The sequence below is a fragment of the Callorhinus ursinus genome, unplaced genomic scaffold, assembly GCF_003265705.2.
Source record: "Callorhinus ursinus isolate GAN/ISIS: 27379988/994484 unplaced genomic scaffold, GSC_fseal_2.0 scaffold15, whole genome shotgun sequence".
Lineage (NCBI taxonomy): Eukaryota > Metazoa > Chordata > Mammalia > Carnivora > Otariidae > Callorhinus > Callorhinus ursinus.
The window spans coordinates 12,782,647-12,810,024 of record NW_027397077.1 but is presented as its reverse complement, the minus strand read 5'-3'; the positions used below and the strand labels follow the sequence as shown (position 1 = coordinate 12,810,024).

The 27,378-nt window shown below is 35.6% G+C and overlaps 1 protein-coding gene across 8 annotated transcripts in view; it reads left to right on the top strand.

The window, feature by feature from the left end:
• Positions 1–1,133: 1,133 nt before the first annotated feature.
• TASOR (transcription activation suppressor) overlaps positions 1,134–27,378 on the top strand; it is a 50,328-nt gene continuing 24,083 nt past the window's right edge. For all 8 annotated transcript variants that reach the window (XM_025885497.2, XM_073901379.1, XM_025885496.2 and 5 more), the window contains exons 1-11: positions 1,134–1,704; positions 9,680–9,825; positions 11,278–11,370; positions 12,023–12,095; positions 12,532–12,623; positions 13,066–13,227; positions 15,746–15,870; positions 17,772–17,803; positions 18,557–18,662; positions 19,464–19,567; positions 19,646–19,749. In XM_025885497.2, the coding sequence (XP_025741282.1) occupies positions 1,371–1,704; positions 9,680–9,825; positions 11,278–11,370; positions 12,023–12,095; positions 12,532–12,623; positions 13,066–13,227; positions 15,746–15,870; positions 17,772–17,803; positions 18,557–18,662; positions 19,464–19,567; positions 19,646–19,749 (1,371 nt within the window). In that variant the 5' untranslated portion in view covers positions 1,134–1,370. The remainder of the gene's footprint in view (positions 1,705–9,679; positions 9,826–11,277; positions 11,371–12,022; positions 12,096–12,531; positions 12,624–13,065; positions 13,228–15,745; positions 15,871–17,771; positions 17,804–18,556; positions 18,663–19,463; positions 19,568–19,645; positions 19,750–27,378) is intronic.

The following is a 27,378-nucleotide window of genomic DNA, read 5'->3' as shown; positions in this document are numbered from 1 at the left end:
GTACGTATACTGCTTTGTCCAGTGCCTGGCGTATAGAAAGCACCCTGTGAATACTGTCTGTACTCAAGATAACCCATGATAGTGGTTTCAATTTAGTTAGCATCAAGTATTTAAAATGCCTTCCACTTGACAAATTGTTTTAAGGGCGAGCGACCACCTGCTGTATATCTTTTAACGTGGTGGTAAACTTAGAGATTTTTCTTTAATATATACTCGATACAGGAAAACTCAAAACACCAAAGGAAAAAAGTCTAGAAGCCAGCAACCCCCCCCTTAAGCTCCCCAGAACCAAATTTTGTTAACACTAGGCTGTGAAGTCACACGAAAGGATCCCAGGTATTGGAGGTTCCTGTGTGGCTCAGTCGGTTAAGCAGCTGCTTTCGGCTCAGGTCATGATCCCAGAATCCTCGGATCTAGCCCCGCGTCGGGCTCCCTGCTCAGCGGGGAGCCTGCTTCTGCCCCTCCCCCCTGCGCATGCTCGTTCGGTCTCTTTCTCTCCGTCTTAAATTAAAAAATTTAAAAACAACAACAACAAAAAAGGATCCCAGGCATTGACTGCTGTCTGGAGAGGTGCCACTGGTTCTAACCCTTTAAGATCAAAGAGGGCGGGGAGAATGTATTGTAAAGATGCAAGATCCGGTGGGAAAGGCAGATGGTGGGGCCCGGAGGCTTTCAGATTGTTTTCGCTGTGGTCCATTGTCTTATCTCCTCTCCAGGCCCACATGTGCACGTAAATATTTCACAGAGCTGGGTTTCTCCTGCATCCATTGCTTGACTCCTCTTTTGCTGGAGGAAACTCGTGAGCCGAGATAGGGGTTATATCACTACGATAGGCGACGCCTGGGCTCGCGGGACCGGTCCAGGCGCACCTCCCTCCCCTGCACCGCTGGTCGGGAGCCGTCCGGGAACTTGCAGTTCGCCTTAAGTTCTATCCACTCCGAAGCGGTCCGCGGCGTCGAGGTATTGGCAGGGCGTTGCCGTCGCCCCTTTTGGCGGGCTCGGGCGCCCCGAGGCTCCGCCCTCCTGCGCCGTCCATCTGCACCCGCAGAGGCGGGCGCCGCGCCCTCATTGGCGCAGCGGTCCGCGGCGGGCCCGCCTCCTCCCGGCCCCGACGCGAGCACGTTGAGTGGCGGGGGCCGGCAGAAGAACTGTCCGAGCGAGGAGCGGCTCCTGGGGCCGGGCGGCACGGTTGGGGCGCCAGCTTTGGGCCCCCGAGAGGCTGCTGGGCCGGGACCGCGGCTCGCGGCCACGGGGGGAAGGGAGTGGGTGGGCTGAGAGCAGCTCGGTGGCGAGGCCGGCCCGCCGCCCCTTCCCCCCACCCCCGCCGACCTTGCCGGCAGAAGCTTCCCGGAGCTCCTCACGCCGGCGCGATGGCGACTGCTGGGGAGACGGAGGCCTCTCCGCCGACGGATGCGAGCTGGGAAAGTGGCGGCGGCGGAGACGACGAGATGAAGCAGGCGCTTCCGGAGCTTGAGTCCTCCCCACAAAATGGCGGCGGCGGCGGCGGCCTCAGCATCGCGGAGCCCGGCGGCGGCGCCGGGCCTGAGGAGACCGCTGCGGCCTCGGCCGCCCCGAGCGTCAGCCACGAGCAGCCTCAGGACTCGTCTGAGGCGGGCGCAGCCGCTCTCCTCAAAGGCCCCGAAGAGCCCGAAAGACCCGTTAGGAGGAGTTTTCAGATCCCCAGGAAGAGCAGAGAAAAGAAAGGTGGTGCTTCCCCTCTTCCCCAACCCCTCTTTCTCTCTCCCCTCCATCTTTTCATTAGAACCTCTCTGTCTCTTCTTCCCACACCCATCCGAGACACGTAAACACGCATGCAGCGCCAGCCGCCTCTCCCCTCACTGTCACGGCCACCCAGCTGCTGCGCCTGGTGCGAGAGGAAAGCGGTGGAACCACGCTCCGCTGCTCCCCTGTCCCCGTGGAAGTTGGAAGTAGCTCAGGTTTGAAGCTTGTCCGTAAGGCTGCAGCTCCCAGAGAGGAAAGATGGAGCTCGGCGCCCCTCCCTCCCAGCCCCTGAAGGCACAGAAGCTGGTGTGTCCTCCTAAGGATGCTTCTGACAAGTCTCACTGTGGAAATAGCCCGTGGCCATGGATTCTGGGGCTTTCTCCAAGGCCATTGCATTCAGAGGACCACAAGTGCTTCTCCCTTTGGAAATTCTTCAGCTCTAAGTGTCTACTTGGAATTTGCTCGATGTCAGCGTCTCCCCCTTGTTTAGAAACCTCCATTAGATGTGATCCATGCACACTGGTATTTTCCATCACACTTCATTTCCATGTAGATTTTTCCCCTTGTTTTTGAAGCGTTAGATTAAATAGGTCTCTCTCTTTAAATCCAAACTTTAGTATGTTTTCTCTTGTATTTGAGAAGAATGGGAAGGTAGGTTCTTGGGGCAGTAATTTCCCTATGGAAAAAAATAGAAGCTTATGCCCAAGTGTCACCAACTTGATCTTGCAGACGAGAGAACTTAGGGTTTTTGTTTCGTTTTTTTTTTTTTTTTAAAAAGGCCAGTCTAGATTTTGGAACCAATATAGGAACAGTTACATGAACTACTTTTATCTGTTTAAAACTTAATGCTATTTTATGACACCTTTCTAATGGAGATCAAAATTAGTATTACCATTTTCTATTAGACTATTTTTGACTATCCAGTGATTTGGGATACTCTGGATTTAGTCAATTTAAAGTTTTTTTGTTTTACTGCGTGGTTTAGTATTTCATGATTTACTTTTTGGAAAATTATAGGAATTTTTTTTGCAGAACGCTTTTTAATTTGTAATTTAAATCTTAGTAAAGACTTGGAATCTTGAATTAAGCATGAGCTTCCTTTTTCCATGTGCTTATCTCCATTTGCACAACTGAAATTGTTAGAGCCTTTTATCAGTAAGATAGGAACGAAGTCCAACTGTTAATTTCTATTTCCATGACAAAGCCAAGGAAATCCTTGGTGTGAGAAACGATGTTGACAAAAATAAAGTTACCTTTGTCCACCAGCATGAGGAATGTTTCTAGAAATATCTTTTAAATGAATTAATGTATTTTAGAGTTCAAGAGGATACTTGTAAAGGTCAGGGCTGTCAGTTCTTTATTTTGTTAGGATGTATAGTCTCTAAGGAAATTTAGCTGCTCATCCTAAATTACCAGTTGGCAGAGAATAGGTTGGAAGTACATTCAGGTGGGCTGTGGTAAAGAGGTAGGAGATTGAACTTTTTTCAAATTGTTCCTAGCTTGATAAAATTTTGAAGTCCATTTTTTTTGTTTTCCTTTTTTTTTCCTCTTTTAAGTGCCCAAGAATATGGTTTATGGTACATCTTAAACCATGGATTTACCGTCTTTTGATAGGACCAGAATATTGTTGTAGAAATCCTCATAGTTTGGTTTGCGACTAGGGAAGTCACCAGGAAATGTTGAAAGGCACTGTGTTTACATGTGGTTTTTTTAATTAGGTAAATCCAGAGGTTACTGTAAAATAGGCTTTATTTGAACACACTAGAAGTGAATATAATTGAGGAATTAGGAAATCTAAAACCTAGTTGCTTTCTCCCCTGAGTCTGATGCTCCTTGGGGAAAATTTATGTTTTCTATTTTCACTTAGAGGCAAAAGGTTGTCAACTTTTGTCTTGTCAGGGAGGTTATAGGTAAGGAAAATAAAACACACTGGACTTTTTTCATGTTTAGTGAAAATACTTTATGCACTAAGCAGCAGTTGTGCAAATGATGCAGTAACGATTTAAATAGAGCTTTTAAAACTTAAATAAGCAGCTATTTTACCACCATGGACTTTATCCTGTCCAAGTTGAAAGAAGATAGTGTTTGGTTATAGAACTTAATAGAAAAATTGAAGTTTTCATAATTTAAAAAAATGCTTTATCAGAAATAGTACAGCAGGTGCTGCTAGTTTCACACTTCATCCCCAAATCATCTCTTGAAAGGTATCACTTTATGTACAGGATTTGGCTAGCTATTAGTTGTGGTCATCTGAGTCTTTTATCGTGAATGTTAGATCATTTTCAGTAGATACCTCTGAACCTTTCAGTATGAAAGATTCTTTTGCATTCATATTTTAATATGGCAGACCTTGGCTTGTGACTATGCTTTTCCAGTGAAATTTAACATGACTTGATTATTTTTGGTACCTTAAATAATACATGAGTATAACTTGCTGACTCCAAGTTATTTTTTTGGTATTGACAATAGCATAACATCTAGAATACTGCCGTTCTAATTAATATTGGCAGACACTTTATAGTGCTTATTAGTAAGTTGGAGGCATTGTTTAAAGCAATTTACACACATTAACTAAATCTCAACAATTCCATGTAGTAGGTATTATTCCCATTTTACAGATGAGGAAACCGAAGTAATGCGCAGTCAGATAACTTGTTCAAGGTCATACAGCTAGTAAAAGATAGAGTTGGAATTTGAACTTACAGCTGGTAAGTGTATAGTACTTACCACTACTCAAACTGTAACAAGACTTCTTTTTTTGTAATCTAAGTGTTTTTGTTAGCTTTTGATCTGATCTGGTAAAAATTTTTTTACCCTCTGTAACATTTAGAAATATTTAGTATATCTTCATCTTTGGAATATTTTGAGATTCAGAACTTATTAACACATTTAATCGGTACTGACAGATTAAATGACATAACTATTGACTGGAAGAGTAAAATTTACTCTTTGATGTAGTGGTGTTTATTGGCTGGGCTATTATCTATAGTGTAAAGAGGCACTGTTCTGACATTTAACCAAATTGTACAATTGCATCTTGTCAGTAGATGTTTCACTCTTGCCTTTTTTTACTTTAAAATCTAATACTATAAGTCTAAAAGCAAATTAAAATTGGTAATTTGATATAATTTTTCCCTCCAAAGTTCTTGGGAAATGAAATAGTGATGATTCACTTTCTGGAAAATGTTTACTGGTTAATGTTTTATGTAGGGCACAAGACTACTCATGTACCTGCATCCATGCTGGTCTAGTCCAGCAGAATTAATGGCTCATTCTCCTCCCTAACACCCATCTTTTCCCAAAAATTTGCAGTTGTCTTTTTGAAGACTTTGAGGCAAAGTCTCCTTTGAAGATATTTGCATGGTGTTTCAGTAGTTGTATATGGGTGATTGGGTTCTAAGTACCATAGATCTCCCTACATAGAAATAAGCAGGGAAGTATTGGCACAATCCTGTCATCCATATAAACATTTGATAGGTGTATATACATTCTAAATAGTAGAAGTAAAATTTTCTTTGACTTATTCCCCAGGCCAGAAAAAGTTAATAGTTTCATATTTGTGCTTGTCTCTCTAGTCCCTGCCAGCATATTCATTGTTGATTCTGCACTATGTTCTGTTTATTTATTTATGTAAAGATTTTACTTATTAGAGAGCACCAGTGGGTAGGGGAGGGGCAGAGGGAGAGGGAAAAGCAGACTTCCTCCTGAGCAGGGAGCCCTATGCTGGGGTTGATCCCAGGACCCCGGGATCATGACCTGAGCCGAAGGCAGACGCTTAACTGACGGAACCACCCAGGCACCCCATTATGTTCAGTCTTGATTTAGAGATGAAACCTCCATTCCTAAAGTATAATGTCTGTAGCAATTTTATTAGACTGAAGAAAAATGATTTTTAAAGTCTTTCAAGTAAATTATTGGAACATGGGTATTTGTTGTATTTTAATCAATACCAGTAGACATCAGAGAGATGGATTCAGAGAATTGCAGAATACACATGATCCACAGCCCACTCTTGGCTGTTTCCTTTTCTTCCATGAATTAGTTACTTTAAATTGGAATGTGTAGTTCACATTGTCTTATTTTTATGTTTTGGTAACAGTGGTCCTTTATTTTAAAAGTTAGTTTGTTTTTACATATATGTAGTTATGATTTTTTTGTTTTCTTTTACATATATACATCTTAATACATGGCATTGAATTATGTAAATTGGTAAAATTGAAAAAAGTGTTCCTTTGACTAAGGAACTAAGCTGTTTCATGACCTAAACTTTATGTCTATTCCAACTGTTTAAATATAACATTAAATTGAGTATTTTTTTTTAAGATTTTTTATTTACTTGTTTGACAGAGACACAAGAGAGAAAGCACAAATAGGGGGAGTGGAAGAGGGAGAACCAGGCTCCCCACTGAGCAGGGACCCCAATGTGGGGCTCGATCCCAGGACCCTGGAACAATGACCTGAGCCGAAGGCAGACATTTAACGACTGAGCCACCCAGGCGCCCCTAAATTGAATATGTTTTCTTGTATGCTACCAGTTATAAAAAAATACTCTGATAGCATGGATAATATGAAGTCAGGAGACCTGAATTCTAGTTCTAATTCTGTGATACAATCCTTTTCCTTGTCTGAATTATAAATCTTCTAATGTCTTTCTAAATCTGCACTTCAGTCCCATAAAATATCTATAATCAATTTTGTCAATAAGGAAACCTTGTGAATTACAAAAGTCAACTCATTAGCCATGTGTCTGACATGTATTTGATTGAAAAACATAATTTTGCTTATTTGCAGGATTTCTGTGTGTGGAAGAACTGTTACTTCTCTTAACCTTTATAAGTCAGCGTGAGAGCTTTTGGCCCTGTTAAATGCATTAAAATGAGAAAAGAGATTTTACAGAAGCCACATAAGCTATAAAGAGCATAATCCTGGACATCAAGTTCTTTTCCTTTTATACCTAATTTCCTGTGTCTAAGCGTTCTGTATAATTTCTTGGTCTAAAAAGGAAACAATTTTTTTTTTCCAGCTCTGTCATGATTAGTTTCAGCTCTTGTATACACGTATATAAATCTTTTCTTTTGCTTAGAGCTCAGGATACAAGATTTGGAGCTACGCGGCCTGAATTTGAATCCTACCTGCCCTATTTATTCATTAACTATGTAACCTTGGGCCACATTAGCTGTTAGCTGTTAGGTTCGTTTGTGAAATGGGTATAATTGAACTTCATAGGATGGTTTTAATGATTAAATGAGATAATGCATGTAAACAGTATAGTATCTGAATAGTAATAATGACCCACTAATGATTAGACTCAGTAATTGTCAGAATCCAGAGAAAAATATATTGGATACTTTATTAAGTGAAATAATTACTGTATAAAATGTTCTATTCCCCATTTGGATAATCACAGGGTTGTTTATTATTGCCTCAAATAATGACCCATAATTAAGATTATGGTACATATGTTTTTTCTTTAAGAGAAGTGACCAAAGGATTTTCAGTGTTAAGAGGATTATTAAGTACAAAATAGGCAACTTGGGAATGTACATTCAGAACATAAACTTGTTAAATTTCTAATTATTACCAGCACATTGACTTGAAATCCTTAAAAATAGTTACATTATTTTTGTAGAAATGATAACTGGGAGGGGAAAAAAAATTATAACTGCCCTAAGTATTAAAGCCAACGGAGTCATTTGAAATAGAAAATACCTCGGACACAGGCATTTTTTCTATATTTTCATCTTTAATTTTCCCCCCCTGGCAGTCTACTTGAGTACATTTGACATGACTATAGGACATAATGAAATAAAACAACTGTTTAGTACTTCTCTGAGAATTGGAATGTTAATTTCTATATAAATTAAAATGATATAATTTTTCATGTATGATTAGATCAATGGTGGGAATAGTGTTGGGACAGCTTAACTAAGGAAAATAATTTAGGCATAAAATTTTACAGAAGTTTAATGCCATATGGTACTTTTGGGTGGAGCCATTTTAGATGTCTGAAGTCACTTTGTTAGAAACAAAAATCAGTCCTGCATAAAACCCAATTTTTAAAATCCTACCTAACCCATTTTGGATGTGAAAGCCTATAAAGACTATTCCACATGCTGTTTTCCTTGCCAAGTTTCTCCCAACTTAGTTGGGAACAGTCACAAAGATGTTTTTTCCTACCACATTCTGTAAAACAGATTTGAATGAGGGTGTATTTCTTTTAAGCTTTCATTTTGTTTTACATATTACTGAATTGGTGAATTTGTAAGACTTAAGATGATAGCAGTGATACTTTGGTAGTTGTAGGATATATTTGTATTTAGTTTTAAAAAAATCTTTGACAAAGTTTATTCTTATTTTCTTTACTAACTTATGTAGTTATTCAACTTACTTGGGGCCAGTGCTCACAGTTCTAGCTACTGGCATATGATAAAGATAGAGTAATGAACAAAGCAGATGCAGTTCTTGCTCTTGTGGACCTTAATCAATAGATTATTGAGTATATTCATCTACAAATTTGATTGTAGGACACATTTTGTGTTTAATAGTATGTTCTTTTGAGTGATTTTTTTCCCCCTGCTTACCCCTAGTGTCTATTGCATCGTAACTGTGTTGGCTTTATTTCTTTTAGTGTGGGATCCCAAAGTAGTAGGAACCGTTTATATACACTTTGTTATTGAATGTTACATTTTTACAGACACTTTTGTAATATATACGTAGTGTGGTAAATGGATGGATGGATATGTCATTTGAAATCATGTCCTTTAAAACCTAATATTATGTATAGAAACTACAGTAAACAGCTGCTCTCTAGTATCTTTAAGAATATGTACAAGCAGAACACTGTTTTTAGTAGTAGCCTAAAAGTATTTTGACTGTGACATTTATTCTCTTCAGAAATAATATCTCAAAAGAAGTTAAGGTAATACAGTATAACATAAGTTCTTTGGATACTTCTATATACAGTGAAATATAAATGGTTCCTTTTTTGGCTTAGGGAACATTTATATGTGTAGACTTTTGAAATTTATTAGTAAGTTAAACTATTTCATGCATAAAGTGGAAATTTGAAATTATTAGACCACTAATCCACTGGTCCAAGAACAAATTGGATATTTGACTTTTAAGTATTTTAAAAATTAAATGGGGGTGTGGAAAGTTGTAGGAGGGGGGATAAACAATTTCATTGTCTTTATACTGGATGCTGTGCTTAGAGCTTTTCCCATGTGTTGTCTTATGTGTGGAATGTAGAATTTAGTGGTTATTAGGATAACTAGAGTTTTTTACAGATTAGAGAACTGAGCTTATTTTTGGTTGATTTACTAAGACTCTCCCACAAAGTTAATAAATGCTAGATTTGTTATTTGTGTCCAGGCTTGACTCCAAAGCTCTACATCTTTCCATTTCACTAAGCTTTCATAATAAATGTTCTACTATATGTTGGTAATACAAGAAAGCAATGGAAGTAGCGTATTTTATTTTAATTTTAGTACTAAAAACCAAATAGAATAATTTTATAGACACCTAAGTTTGTCTTAAATGTTTTTATACATTCATTTATGCTGTAAGCATGTAGTTTGCTGAAGTAAATGGTCATAGACATACTATTTCAGTGTAACATAAGATAGGAGTGGAGACAAGTTGAGGATAGGCACAGGTTCTTTCTTATGAGAGCGTTAAAGCAATTTACGTTGCCTATCGCAGCATTCTTAAGTTTTTGCAAAATTGTAACCTCTTGTCTACATCTGTAATGCCAGATGCTCATTGCTGAAGGAACTGGTCAATGTAGGGAACTGTAATTTTTCTTCAGGGAATTAATGTGTCTCTTTTGAATATCACAAAATAAGATAGCCTTGATGACTTTTTTCAACTTCACTTAAAAGTGATATTAAACCCACAAAATTTAAGAGACTACATTTAAGATGGAATCATGTTAAAATTAATTTTTTTTTTGTTTTAGCACTTTTTCAGCCATTAACTCCAGGCTCTCGAGAATTTGAAGATGTTCTAAATATTCTCCATTCATCTTACCTTGAACCAACCTCAGTAACAAATTTTAACTACAAACGTGCTTGCTTGATACATAATGAACTTTTGGAAAAGGAGGTATGTTTTGGTTTTTGTTTTTTTTTTAGGACATGTAATTTATTGTATGTCAATTAAGGAGGTACGTTTTAAATTGTGCATATTGTAAGATTCTTCAGAACCAGTTAATAGTCTGGAAGTTGTTTTATGTTCCTTTTCTTTAAAAACGCTAGTTTTTAGGAAAGCCAAATTATGGAAAGGAAAACAAGTTTTAAATCACATCTTTTTTCTTCAGAGTATTGTTGATATAGCACTATTTATTTGTTCGGATAAGTTAATGTTCAATTATGTAAAATAACTTACTGAAAATGAATCTTAAACATAGGAATAGCTTACTGTATAATGGCTTAATTATAACCTTATAAGGCCCTTTGCTCTTTTAAGTGCATATTAATTAAATGAAATCTATAATCTATATTATGTCTAAATTGGAAGATAATTAATGAAATCAAATGTATATATTTTTTAGGATATGCTTAATTTTTTCCCCAGTTATTGCTTAGTAGCTGAATTTTCTTACTATCACTAGTAGAAATTCTTAGTGAAAAAGTGTAAAAAAAGTTTCATGTACAAATTAGAATATTTTTAGGAAAAGCCAGAATGCATATTCTGAGATGATATAAATGAGATGTTTAGAAATATTTTATGTGTTTATTGCTTCCTAGGGCACATGAAATATTATTAATTATGTACTTTTGTGAGTTGGTTAACCCAGTGCTACCAGAATTAATTTTGAGAGAATCCATGAAGTTACTGGCTCCCCAAGAAAATTAAAACCTTGATAGTTTGATGTGGTTTCATGGTACGATAGGGGTTATTTATTAATTTTATATGAAAATTTAGTCTAATGATTAATCATATTACTGAACATTGGTAATTATTTGAATACTGCATATAAATCTATTAGATGTGAGCTCCATATTTTGAATGTATATCTGTTTGCTTGTATCTAAAAGTGAAAGTCAGTGACTTGCAGTTTAGTTATACTTAGACAAAGTTGTTTTTTTTATCCTGGCAGTATGTATGGTACATGTCTTACATAGTTGGCATTGAGACTATAGTTTTAAAGAAATGGAACCTTTTCCGTGTCCTGATTGAGTTTATAGTCCAAAAGTTGATCATTCAGCAGAGATTTATTAAACCACCTACTGTATGCAGTGCATCATGTTAAGTAAACTGAGAGATCCAAAGGTAACTAAAACATGAACTTAAAAATCTGTGGGAGAGTTGGAATGTGGTAAAATTTTAGTAGAAATTTAGTTAAAATTGATAAACACTAGATGCTTATTTGATTATTATGAGGTAAAGAGCTAGTTATGAGGAAAAAATTGAAGCACAGAAAATACAAGGAGAGAAAAGATAATTTCTACTTTGGTTACATTTGGGATTTCTTAGGAATAAAATTACTGAAGCTCTTAGCTTGAAAGACATAATCACATACTAAGGAGTTGTTATAGATTTAGTTTTGTTTAGTTCACAGAAAAGCGAAGAGAACTGAAGTTTGATGGTCGTTTAGATAAAGAACTTTCAGAATCCTATGCATTTCTTATGGTTGATCGATACCAGGTAAGTGAACTCTTTATAAAAAACAATTTGAGGATGTTTCCATTGTTAAGTTACTAGTTTTGCAATGTAACAATACACTTGAAAATTATAAACTATTTTATAAGTTAGTGTAAATGATATGAGGTATAAATGGAAGAAATGATTTAGTAGGGCAAGGTATTTCATTGTCATGTAATTGCTTTTCAGATGTGCTTAAATTTTTTCTGACCAAACCCATTTTCTTTCCCTAGGATGTGCTTGATAATGAATAATTCTCCCTTTATTAAAATAGATTATATTCTATATTGTAGGTTATATGTGCTGGGAACTATTTTTTCTCCTTCAATTGAAGATGTTTAGGTGGAATTTTTATTTAAATATTTTGCCAGTTCTAATTCTCCCTAAAAGGGAATGTTTATATATGTGGGTGGCATGAATTCTGACTATCTGTCACACCTAGTATAAACAAAAATGGATTCCAGCTATGGTTACATTGGAAGCATAAGCCAGTTTCACATTGATATTTAGTCATAAAGTGTCATATATATAAAATTTCTGTAATGCAGAACCTACATAAGTTTAGAAGCTTGGGTTTTATAGAGCAACTTGACAAATTACCTTTTCATGTTTTTAATGTATTATGATTGTGAGATGAAGTGTTTTGTTTATTTAGGTCCAAAGCATATGTGAAAAAGGATTACAGGTGGGCCAGTCCAAAATAACAATTCTTGGCAGTCCTTCCATGGGTAATCTTTTTTTTTTTTTCCACTTATCTACTGTTGCCTTTTAAACATATTAATTCTGCTGCATTCCTTAAAATTAAATTTATGTATGCCTTGTCATGTTCCTAGAAAAGGAGGATAGTTTCAGATTCTGTAATGTGAAACCGGTTTTACCCTTTGTTTCTGATTTTGCTTACTTCAGATTGATCAAAGATTATCTCTTTTTTTTCTTTTTTAAAGTCAGTCTAGTCCTGGTGATTTTGAGAAACTTAGACTTAGTTTCATGTTTCTGGTTCTTTTTGTTGTTTCTGTCTTGGTTAAATATCAGCTATCTTTACTGTCATTACATTTTTAAAGGTGTCATACCTTTTTTATCTCTTATCATTAGGTTAAATGTTTGTATTTTCTTTTTTGTATTTGTGCCCTTATTCAAATTCTTTAATTTTTCCCTCTTCACTAGGTATCTATCTTTCTAGGTATGCTGATTTATTACAAGCTAATCCTTTGGAACCTGGGGCAGTGGGCGATGTTGTTATTTTTAAAATAATGAAGGTAATTTTAACATTTACATTTCATATATCAAGGACATTTGATTTGGATTTTAGTTGGCCCTGTCTTTAGGAGTTTGATTAAATTAAAATCAGTCCTTGCTTAGTTTAGTATATAAAGATATTTTCGAGAGTGGTTTGCCATCTTTGATTTATTTGATTTCCTTCCCAAAGAAAATAAAGAGGGTAATACGTTGGTAATGTCGTTTAGGCTAGTGAACAGGGCTGTAAATGAAATTTTTATTTTCTTGTTATTAAGCACATTCAAACAGCACCTTTTTAGTTGTCATTTTTGGTGCTTCAATATTGGTAAAATGTGTTGAGTGTTACCAGGTATTAAAGGAAAGAACTGTTGTCATAGGTGATCTATATTTGGAGAAGTATTTTATAATGTTATATAGTCAATAATAAGTTTAGGTGGACTTAAAAGGTTTTGTCTATTTTAGGGTAAAATAAAGAGTATATACGACCCCATGGGTGTTAAAAGTCTGGAATCTATATTAAGTAAAAGTGCTTTGGACCCAACACCAAAGCATGAATGTCACGTGTCAAAGAATGCCAATAGAGTTACATCACTTTTGGCTTACAGAGCCTATGAGCTTACTCAGGTAGGTGCTTGGATTCATTTCAGTGTTACGACTTCATATCTATTTGTCATCAAATCCTTTAATGTTTCTCTGTACCTTCTGCCACCACACCAGTCTAACCTCTGGTGTCCATATAACACTACCGGAGTGTCTCTCACTGCTATTTATTCAGTGTTTTCAAGACAGCTCAGAAACATAGTGTGGCTCCCTAGACTTACAGAGTAATATTGAGATTCCTTAGTCTAGTTCTTTCTGCCAACCTGGTGTTTTGTATGATCGCTGCCCTCAACACACCTCATTTCATTTTGAAGCCTTGACTTCTCTTGGCCTAGATTCTGGCCTAGAAAGATCTCCTGCCTAATAAAATACTACTCATCCTTTTTAAAGTTGAAAACCCTTGAATTACCATAATTCATGTAATTTTATGCTATTGATTTGATAGTTTTTTTATTTTAACATTTTTCTAAGATGCAAACTTAGAATTAAATTTTAAGCTTTAAAATGATAAACAGGAAAAAGTATATATTTGCCAAATTTTAGTCACTATGTTTTTATATGATGTTTGACTACAATTGCCCCCCCCCCCCCTTATCCTCAGGGTCCAAGGCTCCCAGTGGGTGCCTGAAACCACGGATAGTACTGAACTCTGTATGTATTATGTTTTTCCTATGCCTGCATACCTATGATAAAGTTTAATTTATAAATTAGGCACAGTAAGAGATTAATCACAATAATAATAAATAAGAACAATTATAAAGTTTTTGTGGTCTCTCAAAATCTCACTGTGCTGTATTCACCCTCATGATGATATGAGATGATAAAATGCCTACATGATGAGATGCAGTGAGGGGAATGATGTAGTTACTGTGGTGTAATGTTAGGCTACTGTTGACCTTCTGACCATTTGTCAGGAGGAACATCTTCTGGACTATGGTTGATCACAGAAGCTGAAACTGGAAAGCGAAACTACGTATATGGGGGGGACTATTGTATAAAGTAATGGGAATTACTTTATAATAGAAACTTTATATAAAAAATGCATGCTATTTTTTAACAAATGTATAAAAAATGTATATAGCCAGATGGATTGTATGGGAAAAGGAGTGGTATGCTAACCCCCCTGGAGCTGTTCTTTTTTTTTTTTTTTCTTTCTTTAATCTTCACTTTATTTATAGAAAATAAAATTTGTTCTTGTTCCTTTTTTAACACTCAGTTGTAAGTGAAACTTTTTTTTTTAATTGAAGTATAGGGACGTCTGGGTGGCTCAGTCGGTTAAGTGTCTGCCTTCGGCTCAGGTCATGATCCCAGGGTCCTGGGATCCCTGCTTGTGTTCCCACTCCCCCTGCTTGTGTTACCTCTCTTGCTGTGTCTCTCTGTCAAATAAATGAATAAAATCTTTTAAAAAATAAATAAATAAATAAATTGAAGTATAATTGACTCTTTTTGAAGACTCTGAATGGGCAAGCAAGACATATTGTTGGGGCTTTTAGCAAAAATTCTATTCACCAAAGTCATCTGGGCTGGCTCATTTGATGATTTTTTTGGGCAGTAGTTGCAGAAGGTAGCAGTAACTTTTTCTTTTTCTTTTCCTTTTTTTTTTTTTTAAGGTAGGTTTTTCTAACAACCTGTAAACTAGCTTGATGTTTCCAAAAAATTTTCAGGCATTTTTAGAGCAGCAACAACATTGAAATCAGTAGTTTCCCAAGGGAATGGACTTTGAAGGACAATGCTTTGTTTATAAACTGGAGCATTCTTTTTAATGAAAATCACTAGTCTGCAAGTCACAAAACCCTAATGAATGTTGTGAATAGGTGAAGGGGAGAGGCAGATGGGTAGTAAGAAGAGAATTAACTACTTTTGTCACCTGTGTTCATAATCCCTTCCACCTCCTCTTTGCGGCTTGGTCTGCAGTTGGCATGAAGAATATGTTTTTCTTTTGAAATAATGAACAGGGGCGCCTGGGTGTCTCAGTCGGTTAAGTGTCTACCTTGGCTCAGGTTCTGATCCCAGGGTCCTGGAATCAAGCCCCACATCAGGTTCCCTGCTCAGCAGGGAGTCCGCTCTCCTGCCTCCCCTCACCCCACCCCAGCTTGTACTTTTTCTCTCACTCATTTTCTCTCTCAAATAAAATCTTAAAAAAAAAAAATAATGAACAGAATGCTAGATTTGGTTGAGATTGTGTCCTTAGCATTTTACTTTTTTCTATCAAATTGACTTTTCTGGGCTGACTTGGGAGCTTACAAATGTCCATTTGTAACATTTTTATGAGGAAATTTGTTGTACATTCCCAGGGGTCAGCTTTTAAGAAGTAAGCTTTTAGAGTACCTACTAGTGCATCTGAGATAGAGAAGTAGAATATTTTATATCATAAAATGAATATAAAGTACAAATTATTTTAAATAAATTGATAAGCAGTGCTTAAAGATAGTTTCTGTTTGAGGTTTAAATGGTGTTATATTTCTCAAAAATCAGGGAAGTAAAGATTCTACTGTGTACATCTTGTTTTACAGAAGTTAATTTTGCATTTTCTTATTTTTAGTATTATTTTTATGAGTATAGCTTTGATGAACTCAGGCGAAGACCAAGACATGTATGTCCATATGCGGTTGTATCTTTTACTTACAAAGATGATATACAAACTCCAAAGTTTGTGCCTTCATCAAGGTAAGACTCATGAGTTTTAGACTTCATCCAGAATATTATTTTACATGTCCTGCCCTGCCGAATTAGGAGGAACATTTTGTTTTCTTCCCATTTTTTTCCTTACCTGGCAGTTAATTAGATGCATGAGTGTTCATGATGACTTTTAAAAGGTCAGTGTGAAAAACATAATTTATGTGGAAATACAAACTAAAATTTACTTAAACCTCACCAGTTAACCCTTTTTCTCTTGATATTGAAGGTTTGCATAGTTGAGTAAAATGTAGTTTTTAAAAGTGAAATTTTATGTATTAGCGCTCCTAGAAATGGGGAGCTTCTATAAAAGATGCTCCAGTCCACCTCAAACCAACTAAAAAATCAAATGTTTATTAAGTAGTCTAGGCATTGATAATTTTAAAAGCTTCTAGGTGATTCTGATTTTTAGTCAGTTGAGTACCACTGGTGATATCTTATAAGCTCTAATGTAAGGTGACAAAATACAAAGCAGTTTCCCTTATTTTTTTCCCATGTGGTGGTTCCAGAAAATTGTTGGGAAAATTGATACCTATTAATTTAGAAATACTGTTTTAAAAAGCCACATTTCATGAAATACATTTTTTGAGGTCAGTCTTTTCATTGGTTTTCCAGATCAAATCATGTCTTCCTTTAAGTTGAGATCCAGCACACTTTTTTCATGTCAGCAAATAACCCTGGTAACCATCCATCCATAGCCATTAAGTAGCAATTCATATGATATCCAGACACTGGTGATTTTCGTCTTTCTTGTGGCTCTGTATTTATGATTTCCATGATATATTTAAAATAGTGCCTTTCAAGAGTAATCTTTAAAGACACCCAGCACTTAATTATGAGGTCATACCTCCAGGAATAGTAACTGTCTTAATTTTCTTTGCCTCTTCTTTGATTCCATCTTTTGATCTCTGTATCATTTAAAACGAGCATTGATTGAACATCCTTGCTATACCATGAATGCTTCTGCCGTAGGGCCTCTGCATTTGCTGTTCTCTTTTCCCAGTTAGTGGCATCATTTAACTTAACACTTCTATCAGATCTCTCCTTAAAGGTGACCTTATCAGGGGCGCCTGGGTGGCTCAGATGTTTGAGCGTCTGCCTTCAGCTCAGGTCATGATCCCGGGGTCCTGGGATCAAGTCCTGCATCTGGCTCCTTGCGCAGCGGGAAGCCTGCTTCTCTCTCTCCAACTCCCCCTGCTTTGTTCCCTCTCTTGCTATCTCTCTCTCTGTCAAATAAATAAAAATCTTAAAAAAAAAGTGACCTTATCAGCAAGGTCTTCCATGATTTTTATTTTTAACCCCATACCCTTAGTTGCTTTGTCTATTTCTCCATAGCACTTAAAACCATCATCATCTGGTAAACTATATACTTAATTTTTGATTGTTGTTTGTCCTCTTCATGAGATTGTAAACTCTGTGAAGGCAGAGCCTTTGTTCATCCTAGTAATCCTGTTACCTAGAACTGTGCCTGGTAAATAATAGAAGCTTGGTAAATATTTATTGAATAGGTTTAATATTTAATATTAAACATTTAATATTTAATAAATAGGTTTAAATATATATTGAGGCTATTTCTTCATATCTCATCACCTATTAAAGTAATTCACAGAGACTTTAATGGACTCTTATCTCCTGATGACTTTTTGGGAAAAATAGCTCCCATAAATTTGTACAGATATGGTAATTTGAGCCAAGTAACTGTTTGCTTCATGTAGACGTGGATCTATTAAATGTTATAATAAGTAGTTAATATGTTCTTCCTACTTGGATGAAGGACTTAATTTTCTTGTATATTACACCATTAAAAATAGCACTTATGTCAAGGTCCTGAATGTTAACTTTCTTATCAGTCAGTAATGTTTTTCTTTTTTTGTTTTTGAATTTATTTATAGATCTAACAGTTTCAATGCAGATAGAAACACAGGTAAGATTCTTTTATTTCTTTCCTTTGGTTTTATAAATTGAAAAACTAAGCACATATAGTAAAAAATTAGTGTTTTGCTTTATTTTTATAATGAACAAAAATCTGCAAAGTCTGATAAAGGAGGTGAGGCCATGTTATGATGTAGCTTCAGCATTTGGTTGTTCAAGTATAAGGTCTCTCTTGGAAGCTAATACTGTGAATAGACCAAAGGATTAGCACTTGGATAAATATAAAAAAATAAACTTCACAACTCAGCTTTTTAAAATACTGTATTTATCAGAGGTTTAGGATTTATAAGACCTAGAGAAGATTAAAAGCAGTACTGACATTTTCTGTCATCAAGTTTCTCCACAATGAAAAGAGTGAGTAGAGGGTGTGAGATGCTATTAGGAATTCATGTAGTTAACTGGATTTAATATAGTCTCTTTTGGGGGAAGTAAGAGGGCAGTAAATATATTGTCTTTGCTCTTTAACTTTCTGATATAAAGACATTTAGACAAATAAATTTGTTATTTTTTGCAGCTGGAATAACCCTGCAAGAGAAAAGATACTGAAACAAAAATCCTAATATTTGAACTCTCTTGTAAATAGAAATGTCATGGGTGTTTTTTGTTCATTTTGGTTTTTGTTGTTGTTGCTGGTCTTCTACTTAGACATTGTTTCTAGATGTGTTTCCCTTATTTCTATCTAGTAAGCATGTATTTGCTTCTGGGCTGCCAGTGGCTGAATTGTGTTGTTATTCTTTTTATTTAGATAAATTTAACTACACCTTGTGGAAAGGACAGCTTTTAAATAAAGGAAAGCTTTTGTGTTATATTTCTCTGAGGTCAGCCACTCGTGCTTTTTTGCCTATCAAGCTGTAAGTACGTTATATTATAAGAAAATAGCAGTTAATGGTTGCTAACTATTCAGTTCCTTTTTTTGCTTTTGATTCTTAAATTTAAATTTTACTTTGGTCCAAAAGAATATAAATGTTGATTTGTTTAAAAAAATTGATAACTTGGGAGACTTAGTTGGCAAAATGAGCCCTCTACTTTTCTGTCTTGGTTTGAGAGTGGGCTAGTCATGCACATTTATGGCATAAAACTTTTTCTAAGTGATTTTAAATTTTAAAAAAGTGATTTTTCAAAGTTTTATCCTAATTAGATATATTTTTCATTTAGCAATTTGAACATGATAGACTTAGAAGTTATCAGTTCTTTGTTGGAAATGAATTTGATGTGGTGAGTGAAGTTAAAATTTATAGACTCTCTTCAGTCCTGTGCAGCATATATTGGAATAGAGAGGTCTAGAATGATCTTTTGCTACCACCCCAGTAAATATTATGGGCCTTCATAGATGTTTGAAGATTACTTTAACAGTTCATACTTGAACTTTTAATAAAAGGACAGCCTTTTATCCTTTTTGGTTTAGTAAAATTGGTGTATAGGATTAGCTTCTTGCTTAAAGATGGAAGGTTGGTGATATTGGCAGTCTTTTTTTCTACTTCTGTATATATCTGGACTTCCCATATCAAATCCTCTTTAGAGTCAACTATGATATTAATAAGTGTGCTCTGCTTTCCACCAAGATCCTCGTGTGGGCAGCGGAGGGGAGGAAATAACATTACTAGAGTTAAACATATAGGTAAGGCAAACATGTCTTTTCAATTTTCTTTCAGTCCTGAAAAGTTAGATGTTGAAACAGTTATGAGTATTGATCATCTGAAACAGAAAATCCCTCCAGCGCTGTTTTATAAGGAAACTTACTTAGGTCCAAGTGAAGGTAAGTAATTTAATTTTATTAAAATATATAAAAAGCAGATTTGATTTAATATTTACAGTGTATTTTTTCTTATGTCAGTTTTGAAGAATGGAATGTATTGCAGCCTTTATGAAGTTGTAGAAAAAACAAGAATTGGAAGTAACATGGAGAGTTTACTACAAAAACTAGAGAAAGAAAAACTTGTGAGTGAAAGGTTTTAAAATGTTCCTCATTCTCCCTTAGAAATAAGTATTTGAATAAGTGATCATATTGTTTCAGCTTATTTCATTTTTGCTTCTGAAAGTACCATAAAGTCTCTTTGTTGCAACTATTTAGCGAACAGTTTTACTATGGTCTTTTTATTTTAGCCATGACGGTAGACCTTCTGCAAGCCAGTCTTCCCCATGAAGTATCTTTATTGTATTTTGTGATTGTGACAACAAATATTTATTGAATATCATTTTCTTATGCAGAGTTTATACTTCAGTAAAAAATGAGATAAGGAGACTATTCTTCTGGATTACAGTGATAAATGGAATTCCTCAAATAGATATGGTTTGTTCCAGTAGAGACTGCCATATTTGAAGATTCATAAAGAGCAAGATGCTTGGTGAGGTTGAAAAGAAATAAAGCAACAATACTAGAGTAGTTGAGAGAAAGTGGTAGGACATGAGGCTAGAAAAGTGTGTAGGGGGCTGTGTCCTTCAGTGTTATGTAGGCAGCGTTCAAATGTTTGGAAGTTTGGATGTAATCCTAAGAGCAATTGGGTTTTAAAGGGAGTAGCATGAGATTTTGATTGTATGTGAGACATGATCACATCTGTGTTTTGGAAATTTATTTGGGTACTCTGTAGAGAATGAATTGAAAAGGGGAGATGAGGCAGAAAACTAGCATTACATTAGAGGGTGGTAGTCAGTGGAGGAGAAGGGTAAGAATGATGATATAAGAGGCTGATTTAAGAGATATTTACTAGATGTATCCAACAATAGATACTGATTTTATTGAGTTTGGATAGAGGGATTAGGTCAGGCATCAGTTGTGATGGGTTCAGGAATGAACAGAAAATGAATACATGCTATTATGTGTAGTTTAGCTGAAAGGGAGGAGTTAGTTACGGAGGAGAGGGGCTCATGTTTAAATGTTGATGGAACATTTCAGTAGAGAGGGGAAGAAGTTTTTTACACAGGTATGCCATGTGCAATACAAGTTTTTCAGCAGTTGACTTCCTTTTACTCCTCACTTTGTTGAGCCTCAATTTCCAGGTAGTCAAGTGGAGGTTAGTATCAATAATTTTCAGAACTTGAAACTGCATTTTTAATGGCTTTGTAGAATTTCATTGTATACATACATGTTTATGGGTGGGAGAGTCAAATTGTATGCAGAACTTATAGGCAGAGTTTATACACTTAGGAATTGGTGGATACCTAATAATAACTTTTTTTTTTTAGATTTTATTTATTTATCTGAAGGAGAGAGAGAGAGCACAAGTGGGGGGCAGAGGGCGAAACAGGCTCTTTGCTGAGCAGGGAGCCTGGTGTGGGGCTCGATCCAAGGACCCTGGGATCGTGACCTGAGCTGAAGGCAGATGCTTAACCAACTGAGCCACCCAGGCGCCCCTAACAGTAACTTTTTGACTAACCAGCTAGAAATCTTTGGGCTAGGCATCTTAGAACACACACATATACACACACATGCACATTCACTACATATGAATATACTTTTATATTTACATTTCTTGTTTTCTTCTGAAATACAACTGTTCCTCCTAATCAAAATCTATTTATTCCAGAGTTCAGAAAGTGAAAGTTTAGAGAGTAGGTTTGGATATGGTGAGATACTGGGTTATCCAAATCTGTTTGGTTCTTGCATTTCAGAAAATGAGTATTGAGTCTTGACAATGAGGAGTTTATCAGAAAATTATATCTGTTCCATTTCTAGTAGTGAGAATCAGGATAGGAAGATACTGGTATTTTATTCACCTGAGCAAATACTATATTAGGTTCTTGGAGGACTGGGTTTTCCCAGAATTAAGAAATAAAGTAAGATTCTGTATCTTAGAGGGCATGAGCATTCCAGAAGGATACACTGAGTCTAATGGACCCTAGGTATTTTGTGTAACTATACCTTTTCCTACAAATCTCATTGGGAATTATTCTAACTATAGCTACTTTCGTCATAGTTCTAATGATGATGGAAGATGCATTGAGGACTGTTGGGTTCTCAATAATTTCATCTTGAGTATGTACACAACATACGGTATGGATCAGAGATTTAATGAATACCTCACAGTAATAAATATATTAGCCTTCCTTTGCCCTAGTCTTTAACCTTAGGGCATCCCAAAGAAAGACAGGTCAGTTATCCTATGCAAGTAGCTGGACATTCCACAGGCAAGGGATGAGGAAAAATGGTTTTTCTTTACTTATTAAAGGAAGGAGGCCACTATCTCCCTCCCCTCCTGGAAAGTTCTCCTTGAAAATAGTAATGAATATTAACTCCAACCCTGTAGTAAATAAATAAAATCTCTTCAGGAGGCACTAAGCCCTCTGGGACATCTCCCAAGTTTCTGGGACTCATTCATCCTTGAAATATAAATACCTAAGTCTTCCTGGCACCTTGGGGCTTAATATAGGAACTAATCTGTGCTGTAACCTCTTGGCCCTCTTGTGTACTCACTCGGCACTCTCAGGGAGATAAAGGAAATTTAATTATCCTTTTCAATCAGAGCAGTTACTTAGGTAATTGGCTACAGATCTAATTCTGAAAATATGTGAGAAGTAAAATATTTCTGGGGGAAATGAAAGCAAACATTCCCTATCTTTATATTTACTTTTCTGTGTATCAGAAGGCTAGTTTTGGTGGAGGAGCACTGAGAAACCTTTATTTTATTTTATATTCAGAACTTGAAACTGCATTTTTAATGGCTTTGTAGAATTTCATTGTATACATACATGTCTATGGGTGGGAGAGTCAAATTGTATGCAGAACTTATAGGCAGAGTTTATACACTCTGGAAAATTTTATTTTCTCACAGAGAGATTTATAATATAAGTAAAATTATATTGAGCTGTCTTTTGGTAGAGGATAAGTTAATAATTCTTAAAACTAACTTAATATAAAGGAAAATGATGGATGTCCCTAAATTTGAATGTTATTTCTGATGTGAACATTCTATATGTATATATATATATATATATATATATTCTGTATATTTCTTTGGGGTATGTATCTAGTATATTAGATTTATTATCTATAAGTAGAATTATTGAATCATAACATAAACACATGATTGGCTTTACAAGATAATGCGATACTGTTTTAAGTGTACCAATTTATATCCCCTACTACCAGCAAGTTCTCCTTAATTCACACAGTCACTGGTACAGTCAGACTGGCAAAATCTTGCCAATCTGGTAGTTATAAATTATTTTGTACTGTGATTTTAGCCTGTATTTTCCTGAAATATGAGTTGATCATCCTTTTATAAATTTATTTCTTTTAGTGTTCACTTGCCTATTTTTCCTTTGAGTGGCTTGTTTTCTTACTAATTGGAGGAATTTTATATATATTTTGGGTACTAATAACTGAGGTATGTGTGCTAGAATTTTTTTTCATAATCTGCTTGCCTTTTTACTTTATTCATGGTGTTTTTTTGAAGAACAGATGTTCTTAATGTTAATTAAGTTTATCTGCCTAAATGTTAAGCACTGTTTGTGACTTTAATAAATCTTTCCTTATCCCTAGATCTTACAGGTATTGCCCTAGGTTTTCTTGTGAATGTGTTATGATTTTGCCTGTGTGGTTTTTTTGTTTGTTTGTTTGTATGTTTTGTGTGATATAATGTAGGAATCCAACTTCACTTTTTCCCAATATGAATAACAAGTTGTTCTGAATCATTTATTGAATAGTCCCGCCTTTCTCCACTAAGAAGCCTTGATAGGAGGTAGGGCCAACTGCCCCACTTTTTTCATTCTTTTAAGGAGTGTTTTGCTATTTGAGATTTAGCTTTTTTCAAAAATTTAAGTTTCAGCTTTGCTTTTTTAAAAAAAAATTTAGAATCAGCTTTTAAGTTTCCCCCTCCCAACCCCCTCTTCTCCCCCCAAAAAACCCTATTGGGATTTCTTAATTGGAGTTTTATTAAATCTATAGATCAAATTTGAGAGAATGGAGATCTTTTGTGATACTGTCTTATCCATAAACAAGGTTATCTCTTTACTCCTTTAGGGTATTCTTTTAATAGGGTTTTATAATTTTCTGGATATACATCTTGCTTAGTTTTTGTTCAGTTTATCCCCAGGCATATTACTCTTTTTGATGCCATTATAAACAATATTTTCCATTTCAGTACATTTTCTGTTTGTTGTGTATATAAAAATGTAATTGATATTTATATATTTTATGTTAGATCAGTATATGAAATTTGAATAATTTTTCTTTTATACATTATTTGGGATTGCTGTGTAGACTTATCTGGGAGCAACATTGTTTTGTTTTTCTCCTCTCTAGTCCTTAAGCTTTTTATTTCTCTTTCTTGTATTACTGTGTAACTAGGGTCTCTAGTACAATGTTGAATAAAAGTGGTAGTTGTAGACATTTTCTTATCTTTTTGATTTTCCAAAGGAACATGTCTAACATTAACCACTAGGTAGGAAGTTTGCAGTAGGTTTTTCACAAACGTATTTATCAGTTTAAAAATTTTCTTCATTATTTTTTTTAACCATGATGGGTTTTGAATTTATTGAATGCTTTGGGGGGGGCATTTATGAAGATGGTAATATGGTATGTTGGTGCATTAGGGTTCTCCAGAGGAACAGAACTAACTAGTAGGATGTACATATATAGAAAGATTTATTATAAAGAATTGGCTCACACAATTATTGAGGCTAAAAAGTTCCAAGATTTGCAGTCAGCAAGCTGGAGATTCAGGAGAGCTCATATGTTGCACTCATCCAGAAATACTCTCAGAAATAGCCAGAATAAAGTTTGACCAAATATTTGGACACCCTGTAGCCTGGTCAAGTTGACACATAAAATAAACCATCACATGTAGAATTTATCCTATAGACTTATAAGATGAATTCTATTTTATCTTTTCTCATATTAAACTGTATTTGTGTTGCTGGTTAAGAACACCAACTCCAGTGGCACCTGGGTGGCTCGGTTGTGTCTGACTCTTGATCTCAGCTCAGGTCTTGATCACATGGTCACGAGTTTGAGCCCCACCAGCATGGAGCCTACTTTAAAAAAAAACCCAACTCCGCTTTTTTTCTTTTTGAAATGCATGGTTTGGTTTGTGAATGTTTTGTTTAGGAATTTTGTATCTGTGATGATGAGTGACATTGACCTGCAATCTTTCTTTCTCATATTGTCCTTGTCTAGTTTTTATATCAACGTTCTACTAGTTTCTCAGAATTGAATTAGGTAGTATTCCTCATTTTGCAAGATGAATGTATATATGATTAAAATCTGTTCTTTGGATGTTGGCTAGCACTTAACTGCAAAACTGTGTCTTCCATTTATGGATGACTTTAAAGTACTGATTTGATTTAATAGTTGAACTTTTCAGGTTTTCTATTTTTTCTTGGTTAAGTTTTGGGTTTTGTTTGGTTTTTAAGAATTTGTCCATTTCTTCTGTGTTTTTGTGTTTATTGCAATAGTCATATAGTTTCTTATCAATAGCTGCTATGATCATAATTACATGATAATTTTTCATTTTGCTTTCCCTGTTTAATCACTTTCACCAGAGGTTTATTTTATTAGTCTTAAGAATCAAATTATGGTTTTAACCTTCTGTTATATCTTCTTTTTACTCTTTTACTAATTTTAACTGTTTTATTAACTTCTACCTTTGGAGGGTTCATTTTGTTATTTCTGCCTTTGGAAGTTGGAAAAATGATCAATGAATTTTGAGTTCCAACCACTGCTTTAGTTGCATTCCCCCACAACTTTTAATATGTAGGGTTTTCATTATCCTTCAGTTGTGTTTTTTAGTTTCCATTGTGATTTCTACTTTGACACATGGTATAGAGGATTGTTTTTAAATTTCCTAATATATTACAGTACTTTTTTTTTGTTTTTTTCTAATTTAATTCTGTTATAATCAGAACAGGTGGCGATTGGAAATTTATTGATACTTGATCTAAAACTGACTTTGTTGTCAATCTTTGAACATGCACCCTTGGTAGATATGCCAAAAAAAAAAAAAAAAACACAAAAAAGTGTATTCCTTAATTGTTAGATCCTCTGGGTTGACAGCTATTTTCTCTTAGCACTTTGATTGTATTACACTATATTCTGGTTTCTATTTTTGTTGAGACGTCAGTTCTTAGTCTAATTATTATTTCTTTGTAGGTTGTCTTTTTTCTGGTTGCTTTTTTAATCTTCATCTTTGGTGTTTTGCAATTACATATCTAGGTGTAGATTTTTTTTTTTTTAAGATTTTATTTATTTATGTGACAGAGAGAGGGGACACAAGCAGGGGGAGCGGGAGAGGGAGAAGCAGGCTTCCTGCTGAGCAGGGAGCCCAATATGGGGTTCGATCTCCGGACTCTAGGATCATGACCTGAGCCAAAGGCAGACGCTTAACGACTGAGCCACCCAGGCGCCCCGAGGTGTAGATTTCTTATTTATCCAGCTTGGTGTATATTCTTTCATATCTTGATTTACATACTCATTTCTGTAATACAGTTACAGTTAGTTATTATCTGTTTATATTTCTTCTTCATTCTGTTTATACTGTCTAGGTTACTAGGACTATCATATGTCAGGTCTTTTCATTTTGTACTTGATGTCTGTGACCTTTTGTGTTTTATATCCACTTGTTTCTCTGTGTGCTGCATTCTGATTAATTTCATCATAGCTGTCTTCTAGTTGACAATTTTGTCTTTTTTTTTTTTTTTAAAGATTTTATTTATTCATGAGAGACAGAGAGAGAGAGAGAGAGAGAGGCAGAGGGAGAAGCAGGCTCCCTAGGAGCAGGGAGCCCAATGCAGGACTCGATCCCAGGACCCTGGGATCATGACCTGAGCCGAAGGCAGACGCTTAACCATCTGAGCCACCCAGGCGCCCGACAATTTTGTCTTTAGCTGTGTCTAATTTTGCTGTTTAATTCATTCAATGAGTTTCTAATTTCACATATTTTTGATTTCTAAAAGTTATATTTGATTATTCTTGATCTGCCTGTTTTTTTTTTAAGACAGATTCTTATTGTTTTTCAGAAATACTGAGTACCTGTTGTGTGCCAGGCACTGTTACAGGAGGTGGAGGTTATATTCTCATATTCCTTGGTATTTTTTTATCGAAATAAGCTTCACTGCTTTTGCCATTTTTTTAGTGTACACTTTTTCAGTGATTTTTAGTAGATTCCACAGTGTTGTGTAACCACCCCCACTATCTGTTTTCAGAACATTTTGATCACCCCAGAGAGAAACCTCATCCCCATTAAGCATATGCTCCGCATTTGTTCTCCTCCAGTCCCTAGTAACTATGAATCTACTTCTTTCTTTATGGATTTTTCTAGACATTTTATATAAGTGGAAACATGCAATATGTGCCTGGCTTCTTTCACTTAGCATAATAATTTTTTTTTTTTTAAGATTTATTAAGGGGGTAGGGACAGAGAGAATCTTCAAGTAGACTCCCTGCTAAGCATGGAGGGCCCTACGTGGGGCTCGATCTCATGAACCATGCGATCATGACCTCAGCTGAAACCAGGAGTCAGTCGCTCAGCTGACTGAGTCACGCAGGCATCCCTCTTAGCATAATACTTTTAAGGTTCGTCCCATGTTGTAGCATGTATCAGTACTTCATTCCTTTTCATGGCTGAACAGTAT